Source organism: Macaca mulatta, chromosome 11 (assembly GCF_049350105.2).
Source record: "Macaca mulatta isolate MMU2019108-1 chromosome 11, T2T-MMU8v2.0, whole genome shotgun sequence".
Lineage (NCBI taxonomy): Eukaryota > Metazoa > Chordata > Mammalia > Primates > Cercopithecidae > Macaca > Macaca mulatta.
The window spans coordinates 87,503,787-87,515,730 of NC_133416.1; the positions used below are offsets into that span (position 1 = coordinate 87,503,787).

The window sequence follows — 11,944 nt, forward strand, 5'->3', positions numbered from 1 at the left end:
GGGTAGATGTTTGAATCTCCAGTAGTAGTAAGGATGGAGTGGCAATAAAAAAACCTTATGATACAAAGTGTTTACTTGCACAGAATTAAGTCAATTTGTCCAGCACCATGGAAAGTAACTTGAGATTCAAAAATGTAGCCTTCTGCATCATAGCTGGCGGCCTGGTCTGGTGTATAAATTTATCAAGAGAATGGCCTTAATTAATTTAAGGTAAAATCTATGAGAAATTGAGAAGGCCTAGAACAACACACCCTCCACCGTGGTCAATCTTCTTAAAGTAGAATAAAATGAAAAAGAGACGTATTTTCCATCTCTTTTATGAATTTTCCTTTTTGCCTAAGTGATGAGGTAATGCTGACATTAACTACTTTCATTTTTTAAATGTGAGTTATAAAATAAAAATATAGATTAACAATTATTTCAGCTGACTTTACTTTTAAATAGAAATTCTGAAATCAAGAATGAAACAGTTATTATATTTAAATACTTCTTGAAAGAATAGGGATAAATTTTTAAATAATGTAAGGTATGCACAATTAGAACCACAAGCCAATAAACACTCTCATTTAAATATTTCTTTAAACTTTTTGGCGATAAGGGAGTAGAAGGAAGAATAAACACATCTCAAGAAAGGAGGTATATAAGTAATAAGATTTGTTGTTTTATAATTAGTGAGAAAATATTAGAGCAAGACCTTTGACACTTACTTAAATTAGATAATTTTGTAGTAGAAACAGATACCTATTTGCTTCTTCATTCTCTATTTATTTCACATTTACCTTGCAGTTCTAGTATGAAACCTAGCATATACAAATACACCATACATGTGTATGTATTTTTTATCATTTTAGTTAAGTATATACCATACATGTATATTTCTAATTATTTTATAATTACATACACATGCATTTCTAATCATTTTAGATAAATTTAAGGTCATTTTCAGATGGAACATTTTGTGTCACATGAAGCCTCTGCATCTTGATTTGACTTTTTATTCAATAGAGTAATATTGTACTTAAGAAATACAGCAGATTTTAATATGCTAAGTAGTAACTTTCTTTTTATTTTTTAGGAAGGGAGTACCTGGCACTATAACTGCACCACATATGAATGTATTAAAACTGATGAAGGAGCAATAATTCTGAACTACACTATGGTCTGTCCCCCTTTTAATGAGACTGAATGCAAAATGGTTTGTACTTTGTTATATCTAAGAAAATTTAGATAATTATATAATTAGAAAATTTATATAATTTAGAAAATATACATTAATATTGTCTAAGGTCATACTTACATTGTGGCTTATACATAATAGTTAATGTGTTATTTTCATGAATAAATAAAAACTCTGTTCTATTTTTCCCATTTGAAATTTTGAGTTATATACAATGTTCCAGGTAATTCTGACTATCTTTGAGTAGATACTTTGTAATCATTGGGTTTTTATCTATAGATCCAAAGATTATTGAAAAATCATTTGATCAGCAGACTTGGCCTTCCCTTTAATATGGATTAATAAGCTAAGGAATCAGAGCTTGGGAAATTTTCTTTCTTAAACAAACAGTGAGATTTATGATGTCATTCAACTTTAATGCATGCTGGCCTATGTGATGCTTGCCTTAGCTTTTCTGGTCACAGGCCACTGAAAAATTTAGTACAAGTCACAAGATTGCCTATTCTTAAGTTTTGCTCTATAACTTTCCCTATTCTCTCAGAGAAGAGTTTACTGGGAGAGTAGATTTGTGAACGTGATATAATTTTTATTTTACAAGATTTTTGTAGCTTTATTTATTTAGACATAATAATTCCTAATGAAAACTAAGCTTTGTTCTGTTGTATAACGAAATAGTACAGTCTAGTTTCATTGATATTTTTTTTCAGGATGTACCTTTTCAATGATGATGGCTGGCTGGCTAGCTAGATATAACATGTACTAAAGTCACAGAATTTCTGCCCTGGAAAAAATTTGGGCATCATCTTGTTTCACAGACTAATATTTATAGAGTAAATCATTCTCTTATTTCAACTGCAGTTAGCAGGTTGCTAAAGCAATTAGTAGTTCTTGTAAAAGTTTAGTCTTAGACGAGAGTCCTTCCAAGGAAGGAAACATTTTTTCATAATAAACTATTAAAGAAAAAGATGTACAATTTTAGCAGTCAGTTATATTCAGAAACTCAAGTCAAATGGAAGTGGTTTAGGTTATTTCAAGGAGTTGAAAATATATAATGGTCATTATTTAGAATAGCTATTATTATTTTGTTTCAATAAAAATATTTTGTGGCATTTAAAGTGTCCTTTTTAGTAGAATAATCCTTTTACACTCTTTTCTGTAGTACCAATGTATAAATAATGTATTTTTAAGCAAACTATCTACTCTAGATTTTAAAAACAAATTCTTTTTAGTAATAGTTAAATTCCAATTATTCTTCTATAAAGACTTTGTGATATTTGATAAAAGTTTTAGAAAAGTTAGTTTTCTTGTTCTAGTATAAGAGAGCATGGATGAACACCATATTCTTGGACTTTATTCATTTTTTCTCTTTCTAGAATGAAGGGATTGTGAAGCTTTATAATGAAGGCTGTTGCAAGATCTGTAAGTGAGAGCATATTCCATGCATTTACTTGATAGATTAGTTTTAATTGCTCATAGTGAGTATGGTTTTTCTCACAAAATTCAATTCCTATGATGCAAAGAGGAAAACAAATTTTATAAAGTGTTTTTGTATCATATGTTTTTGGTATCATATGGTTAATAATTTTATAAATTAGTCTTTAACTTCTGGAGTGTAAAGAAAGTGTTTTCATTTAGATTAATTTTAATTTAAATATTAAATTTTTATTGTGGCATATTACAAATGGTATTTCATAAGATTTCAGTGTATTTAAAATTTAAAAGTGTCTTGTGATCATATTTGTTTGCACCATGCTGAACTTACACAAACAAGTAGATTACAGTTAAAATGGCATTGTGACTCCAAAAACAACATATGGGGTGCAGTACTTTTCAAACCTGTTTGAACAAGTATATAGTTTTATACAATAAATTTGGATAATATCATTTTAGTAAATAATATTTATATCCTTTTCATAAAAGTTCTCATAGTTGTTTTCATAATTAAAGCTATCTGAATGCAATATATTTTTTATTAACTTGGATTATAAGGTTTATTTCATAGTAATTTTTTTTATGAGACAGAGTTTTGCTCTATTGCCCGAGCTGGAGTGTAGTGGCATGATCTCAGCTCGCTGCAACCTCTGCCTCCTGCGTCCACGCAATTCTCATGCCTCAGCCTCCTGAGTAGCTGGGATTACAGGCATGTGCCACCATGCCCGGCTAATTTTTATATTTTTAGTAGAGATGGGGTTTCAGTGTTGGCCAGGATGACCTCAAACTCCTGGCCTACCTCATCTTCCTAAAGTGCTAGGATTACCATTTCTTAGTAATTTTGAATATTTTTAAGGACTGAATAATTTGAATAATTTTAAGTGGGTTATCCATGAAACCACATTTAGTTTTTCTTTTAAAAGTGTTTATGAATTTATCTCAATATAAAAATATAGAAATTTTGAGAAAATTGGCATAGACAGTAATTTTAAAATTTAGAGAAGCTTTTAGGAAAGGGGCACAACAAGGTTCAATTTAATAATACCATGCTGTAACCACAGCACTTTGGGAGGCCAAGGTGAGTGGATTACGAGGTCAGAAGATCGAAACCATCATGGCCAACATGGTGAAACCCTGTCTCTACTAAAAATACAAAAATTAGCTGGACATGGCAGCACGTGCCTGTGATTCCAGCTACTTGGGTGACTGAGGCAGGAGAATCACTGAACCCGAGAGGCGGAGGTTGCAGTGAGCCAAGATCATGCCACTGCACTCCAGCCTGGTGACAGAGCTAGACTCTGTCTCCAAAAAAAAAAAAAAAAAAAAAAAACCAAAAACAAACAAACAAAAAAAACAAAACAAAAAACCGTGGTATAGGGCCAGATTCTTAGATATGAACTGACATGCCTCTTGAGAAAGATTTCTGAACTTCTTTCATGAAAGACTAAATCCCATAAATATGTAAGACTAGTCTTATATTTTTAGATCCATAGAGTCATATTGAACAGAATATTAGAAAGTATTAAAGTGTTAATACAAATACTATATAATATATACTATCTATGTACAATATATAACATGTAATATATTATAATTTATTCCCCCCAAAATCCAATGAAATAGGTTCTGACGTTATCTTGATTTTCTCCTTAGTGGGGTTAAATAATTTGTCCAAGTCATACCTCTTATGAGTGATAATGCTAGGAATCTACTGCGGGCCTGATTTCACATCCTGCTTCTTAACTCTTCATGGTATTCTGGAACATTGCCAGGACAAGTTTTAGGAGAGGGCAGAGACTGAATGATGAGCTCTGCTGAAGTGGCAGGGCTAGAATGACTGAATTTTTATTTACATAATGTCTAAAAAGCCAAATTCAATGCACACCTACACATCGACAACAAGCAAAAAAGTCCAGCATAGGATGGCCTGACATCTAATTTGTTATTATATTAGTTTGCAGGGCTGCTGTAACAAACCAAAAAGTGGTTGAAATAGAAATTTATGGAGATTAGAACTCCAAACTGAAGATGTCAGCAGGGTTGGTTCCTTGGAGGGATTGTGAAAGAGAGTTCTGCTCCAAACCTCTCCTTGGCATGTAGATGGCCATCATCATGCTCACATGGTGTTTTCCCTGTATGTGTGTCTGACTCCAGATTTCCCCTTTTTACATGGACACCAGTTATACTGAATTAGCAACCCCTAATGATCTCATTTTTGCTCAATTATCCCTGCAAAGATCTTGTGTCCAAATAAGATCACATTCTAAGATAACAGGTATTTTAAAAGACACCATTCAACTCATGATTATATTGGGAAGACTTTTAGGGATAATATAATATCACCTAGATATTTTTAATCACTAAGGCTTTAATTATATACACACTGATTAAAAATGTTCTGTTCATTAGAAATAAGCATGGTTTCATTCAGAATTCTTTAAATCAAATATAAACTAATATGAATCAAATAGTCATTGTATCAGGAACTCAAAGAATGAAATTTAACTTTAGAATATGAGGAAATTTAAGATTTCACTTTTTTTTTTAAATCTTCTTCTTCAGAGTCTAGACTCTTCCTTAGGTATGAGATGCAGGAATAGAGTCACATGGCAATGTTAAGGCCCTGGCTTCTGTATCTCCATGTTAATTATTAGAGAAGTGAGTATATTTATGATAACTCAGGGAAGACAGGGTTATATCTCTGACTAATCATATGAATGACCAGTATTGGCTGCCACACATTGACACTCTATTAAGCACATTGCTGACAGGACCACACGTAATCCTCACCACAGTTCTGGGAGACAGGTATGTTTTCCCTACAGACGAGAAATAGAAGGTTCAGAGAGAAGCTGATCACACTATTCAATAATAAATTTAGGTCTGTCCAGTATCTGGGCCCTGGGTCTTTCAACTTTGCTGAGTTCTTTGAAGTTGCAGAATAATAACAAGCCACTTCAGTTTCTCTCATCTGACGTGAAAGGACTCATAATGTAGTTTCTGCTGGCCTATTTGAAAACCCTTTTCTGCTGTCTTTGCTTTCTGAAGACCAGGCTATGTTGAAGAGATTGTGGAGGTTGGATACTATCATAGGTTGGATATTATTGAGTAAAATCTTTTACAATAAAGTTTTTGAGGAATGAATTAGAAATGCCTCTTGGTACAAACAAACTCAGCTAACAATAAATTAATGCTTCCCCAGTTTCATTTACGGAATGAATTAACTTGTTGGGTTTTTATTGGGTGCCTACATGATGAACATCTTTTTAACCACGGGGACTATAATAGTGAATGAAGCAATATCTGCATGGAGAGTGCTCATTATCAAGAAGGGGAAGAAACACCAAACTCATAAATGTATTGTAATATGTCACTTAGTGATGAGTGGTATATAGAAAAATAATGCAGAATAAAAGGAATGGAGAATGAGAGGGGCTGGGCTGCTAGCTTAAGTGGGGGCTCAGAAAATGTCTTGATGATGAGGCGTCATTTGAGTAGAGACTGAGTGTCCTTGGGAAGCCACCCAGATGGTGAAGAGTGTTCAAAGTGGAGGAAATAGCAAAATGTGGCTGTTGCACAGAAAGTGAGAGGAGGAAGGTGATAGAAAGAAGAGGGTGAGGCATCTAATAGGTCATGGTAAAGATGATTTTTTTTCCTTGACTATTCTTATTCTTGAACTTACATAAGAATGGAAGGGCTAATGAAATAATCACTGAGTGAAGGCACCATAAGGGGCAGAACAGCCTGCACTCAACCAATAGCACTGAGCCTTGAGTCATACCATGAGCAAGAGATCAGTGAAAAGAGAGAGAACCAGCATAGGAGACTGAGGAGCAATGGGTGAGACAGGATGAAAACCAAAGCAGGTGAGCTCAGGAAGCCAAGTGTGGAAGGTATATTAAGGAGGACAGAGTGATAGACTGGGTCAAATGCTGCTGAGAAGTCAAATAGGATGAGAACTGAGAGATGATCTTGAAATTTAGCAATTTGGAGGTCGTGAGTGACTTGAGGATGGTAATTTTTCAGTCAATTTTAGCTACCCATCTCTCCTTCAAGCAGAGTAGCTTAATCTTTATCTATTTTACATGTTGAGATTGTTTTAAATAAGGATTTCATGGCTAACTGTATTTGAAAATTGGGATATAAGTTCACTCTTTTGTAAATAAGGAAACTCAGCAGGATAATTCAGTGATTTTCCTAAAGTGATAAAGCAAGTTGGAATAGAGAGAACCTTGGTTTTTGCATCTTGATTCAGGGATTACACCCACTATCACACATCATTAAATACAGATGCTTGCATGTAATAGCAAGTGATAATCCATCACACACACAGACACATATTAAGATATCATGAATGCATACAAAGTATTTTCATTTGAAATTATAAAAGACCATTTCAGAACCATAAATTCAAGTATGACTCATCCATACATTTCAATATGGTTGATAAGTGATTCTATTAAAATTTTGCATTATTTTATGTTAATGTCCATTAAGATAATGTGGCTTTAAATCTCTCAATTTTTATTTTAAAATTCATGTATATATGTAGTTATGCATTAATTACATATGTGTATATCTGCTTATACACTTTATGGTTCATTCCAAAAATTATTTTAAGCACATATATGCCACACACAGGTTGAGGTTAGCATTATTACATGTGTGGAATATTTCTGATTTCTGATTATGATAATTATTCTAAGATAATAAGATATAAAGTGGAAATCAATAAGTGTAAAGCTTATAAGAAAATATATAGAAATCTGTAAGAAAATATAAGAAAATCTATTTAGAAGATGAAATAAATATTGCACATAAAAATGTAAGAGGGAAATTTAAAATATCTTTCAATATTGGAATATATTTTATATAAATGCACCAATTTTCAATTGTAAATATATTAATATGTTTAAGAAATAATTTAACATGGGCCTTTGATGAATAAATGCATTTTATATTTTATCAGGCAAACGAGAAGAAAGAATATGCCAGAAAGTGATCATTAAATCGGTCATAAGGAAACAGGACTGTATAAGCCAAAGCCCTGTAAGTGGCAAAATGTCATTTGCTACATAAGTGGCACGCATCTTTTTAGAAAGTATATGTGTTACAGAACGAATAAGTTTGTAAGCCAACAAAATGCCAACACTTACAATATTTAACTGAGATTATTCCTACATTCTAATGTTGCCATATTCTGTTTGTGAAGAAGTATGAATTATTCTTAGCATAATCAACAGTTCTGAATGATGATTGCAATCCAGAGGGATAGAAACTGAATCTAAATGTATTTGACTACATGTTGTCTTCACTATGCAATTTTACTCAGCAAAAAGAGTCCTACTTCTAACTTTGTCCCTTTTAATATGACCTGCAGTATACTTGAGCCATGATATAACACAGGTTACAATAGATTATTGTGATTAACATATTCCATATATATATTTATGTCGCGTTATATGTGCACATTTAATGCTTTGAATGTTATGTTGAGCATTGCCATGGAACATCCCTTTGACTTATGTGAATGACATTTCACTTACTGTTTTTCACAATCTTCCAACATGCAGAAGCTTGAGGGTTGGAGTGATGAGGAAGAAACTTTTTCATCTGATTTTCTTAGTGAAATCAAATAATAACCAGTACTTTTAAAAGTTTAAGACTTTTTTTCTCACTGTCACTTCTTACAGATAAATGTTGCATCTTGTGACGGCAAATGCCCATCAGCTACTATATATAACATCAATATTGAAAGTCACCTAAGATTCTGCAAGTGTTGTCGTGAAAATGGAGTACGAAACTTGTCTGTGCCTCTGTATTGCTCAGGAAATGGCACTGAAATTATGTACGCTCTCCAGGAACCCATAGACTGTACATGCCAGTGGAATTAAACTCTTGGGTTCCAAGAACTCTGTACAACATCAAAATGTCAAATAGAGTTAACTTTTATTACTATTACTTAGGCATGTGGCAGATTTATGTTGTTTTAACAATACTGTATTTTTCAGACTTGGAATGTGGAAATTTAGCACTTAATACAAAATATATACAGTTTCAATAGCAATATTAAATTTATTGCCTTACTCTATTTTAGAAAATCAAATGACTGTAAGTTGTTCAGCTGAAATGCTGTTATGTATTTAATTGCAACCTGGTGCAGATACAGTATACTCTCATCAATTGGAAGGTTATTTTGCAAAATTCCTTCAATTTCACTCAATAGCTCTTTTTTTCTTAATTTACAAAGTCTGCTACAGCTATCCAAATTAAGATACCCTTTAATATGTACTCCTTAGTCTGTTAATGTGATCAGTTAAAATAGGCATCTAGATAGCAATAAAGAGTGATATGCTTAGAGACAGATAATAGATTATTTAAAACCTGAATGGTTATTAGGAAAGTCATTGTAAATTCCCCTCATTTTGCAGATGTAACAGATAACCAGAGAAGCTGTGTGACTCGTACAAATTTGTTCAGTGTAATAATATAGTAAATTCATGTTAACAGTTGGGTTAAATTCTAGGTCTCTCTTATTCCAGTACTATATCACTTTTAAAATCCTGAGCAGTATATAGTAAGAGTATATCACATAATCTTTCATTCTTAAAGAGTTTGCATTGGATAGAATTAAGTATTTTAAGTTTGACATGTTTGAAAAATGCTCCGCATACACTGTTATTCCAATAGTAAGGAACAGGGAAATATAGCATCATTTGCTAAATAGAGGAGATAGATCTTGAACTTTTTTTATATCATTAAAACTGCTATTAAGTGTGTTGTCAGTATTTAACATGTAGTTACTGTCTCATTAACATTTAATTTTGAGGATATACTTGCATACTATTGAAGTTGAGTGCTGTTTCGCTGTTAATGCTACTGCTTTGCATTGAAGAATGAAATAAATTTATCTGAATGTATTAATAACTTTACAATGGAATGCTGCACTTTTAAAATGTGGTAGATTATTGACATTTGCAAGAAGAATGTCTTGAGGTCTTTGGAAATCCCCAAATTCTTTGCCACCTATAATTAAAAATTGTCTGAATTTTCTCCTCAGCATAAAGAAGTGAATGCCCTGCTTAGTGTAATTGTGAGTATCAAATGAAGCCAAATATCAATAAAAGAACAGTAAAATCGCATTGCAAAGCAGATACGGGGCCTCAATTAGATTAGGCTTGAACTAGATTATCTGCTTTCACATACTAATGTTTTCATTTCAAAATCATGTGTCCCCAAAATATTGCAACTTACTAAATATTTTAGATCTCTTGGGTTACTTAAATATGTGTGAAAAAATTAACATTGCATCTGCAAATCCCAGTGTTTACTGTATATGAAATTGATTTATCCTGTTTGTGCTTAATATAAGTGTTCCTGAAATGTTAACATTTCAATATTCTCTGATTCCTGTTAACATATATATATATATATAAAATTAAATGTTTTTTGTTAAAATATATTAAATTTCACTTAAGAGAAAATGTTATGTATCTCAAATAGAAGTAACTAATGTATATTGTCTATGGCCTCTTTTTATTTTCATTTTCTGTAAAATATTTGTTATTAAAAATATTAAGTAATCTTTAAACCTATTTGTGGAGAAATGGGAAACATTCTCCTAGAACTTTATAAACATTCAACAAATACAACAAATATGCATTTAGGGCCTACATGTGCCAGGCACTATTATAAACTCTAGGGACACAGGCCAAACTAAACAGACACAGTCCTAACCCCCAGGCTACTTAGAGTCTCCTAAGAAAGCAGGCCTTAAATAGCCATACATATGAGAGAGTCCAGAAAGAGATTCCAAAACTTATTAGAATGTGTCATATGATAAAGATGACTCTGAAATCAGTGGAAGGGTGCAAATTGGCTTTTAACAAATAGTGTTGGGACAACTAGATGGTTACTTAAAGAAAAATTTGAATTCATACATCCATTGACATTAGGATAACCTCCAAATGAATCAGAGATTTAAATGTTCAAAAACAAAAGAAGATAGGAGTTTGATAATAACACAAAATTGTAGGTATCCTAGGAAAAACCTAGCAATGTATACTAATATTAGAAGTGCTTTTTGGTTTGACCAAAAAACAATCTAGAATATAAATTCTAGTAATATAGTAATATATTGTAATAAAATATAGTAATATATTGCAATCTAGAATATATATTCTAGCAATCTAGAATATATATGCTATACAAACCTGTACAAATGCAAAGTGGTATTTGTGAAGGTTATTAATTGCAGCATTGTTTATAATAGAAAAGAACCAACAATAGTTGAATAAAGTATGTTAATCCACATATGGAATACTATACATCTGTGAAAAAAGAATGAAAAAGAAATGTATATATTGGTGTGGGATGATTTCTAAAACATATTTTTAAATTGAATAAAGTATTGAAATCTAGAACAGCATATTAGAATTCTAGGTGTTGTAAATTAAAAAGGGCCCAAATAAGAAAATATAATCATATTTACATAAGAAGTAAACAATGAGCTAACAAAATTACATAAACCAATGGTGGAGGTGGATCAGGGTAGATGAAGATTGGGATGGAAACAAGACTTCTCCATGTGTATCTTAATATACATTTTGATTTTTGAATTATGAATGTATTGCTTTTCAAATATTTAAATTAGGTATAATACATATTAATATAAATAAATGAACAATTCTAAGTTATGATACATACTGCAAGGGAAGAGTAGAGGTTGCTGAGATAGTGACATAACAAAATCTAATTTGGATTGAGTGAGAAGTAAAGGGAGGCCTCTGAGAAAATGATGTGTAAGCTGAGACCTGAAGGATGAGTGTGAGTCAACCAATAAAGCATTTCCAAGAGAAGGGAACAACTTGTATTAAGGTCTTTTGAGAGGAAAGGACAAGGGCTGACCAGGGAACTGATAGAATTTTGTTTGTTTGTTTCTTTGCTTTGAGTAATGGGGAGTGTGGTATAGAATGAGGCTGGTGAGATGAACTGGGAAGCCAAGCAATAAACAAAAAGGTTGTTATGATGCTATTGCTATAGAACAGGTGAGAAATGGCAGTGACAGTACAGATAGGAGAAACTGTACTATATAAGATACATTTCAGAGGTCAAGTCGAGGACTTGGTAGTCATTATGATACAGAAAAGTGTTCTGAGAATGCTTCTGAGTTTGATCAGCAGCTGGATGAATGGAGGATAGAAACCTTGGACATAAAGGTGAATTTTAGCTGTGGGATGGGGAATGTTTAGAATCCGTTTCTGAGCGTGTTGATATGGCTGATCAGACAACTGAGTGAAGTTATCAGAACGTGGCTATCTATTGGTTTGGTGCTCA

The 11,944-nt window shown here is 32.4% G+C and overlaps 1 protein-coding gene across 1 annotated transcript in view; it reads left to right on the top strand.

Annotated features, from left to right (window-relative positions):
- The window catches only part of OTOGL (otogelin like), a 165,707-nt gene extending 155,104 nt beyond the window's left edge, over window positions 1-10,603 (top strand). The window contains exons 55-58 of the mRNA XM_028829753.2: window positions 1,076-1,195; window positions 2,551-2,596; window positions 7,578-7,657; window positions 8,302-10,603. Coding sequence (XP_028685586.2) covers window positions 1,076-1,195; window positions 2,551-2,596; window positions 7,578-7,657; window positions 8,302-8,502 — 447 coding nt within the window. The 3' untranslated portion in view covers window positions 8,503-10,603. The remainder of the gene's footprint in view (window positions 1-1,075; window positions 1,196-2,550; window positions 2,597-7,577; window positions 7,658-8,301) is intronic.
- The last annotated feature ends 1,341 nt before the right edge of the window (window positions 10,604-11,944 follow it).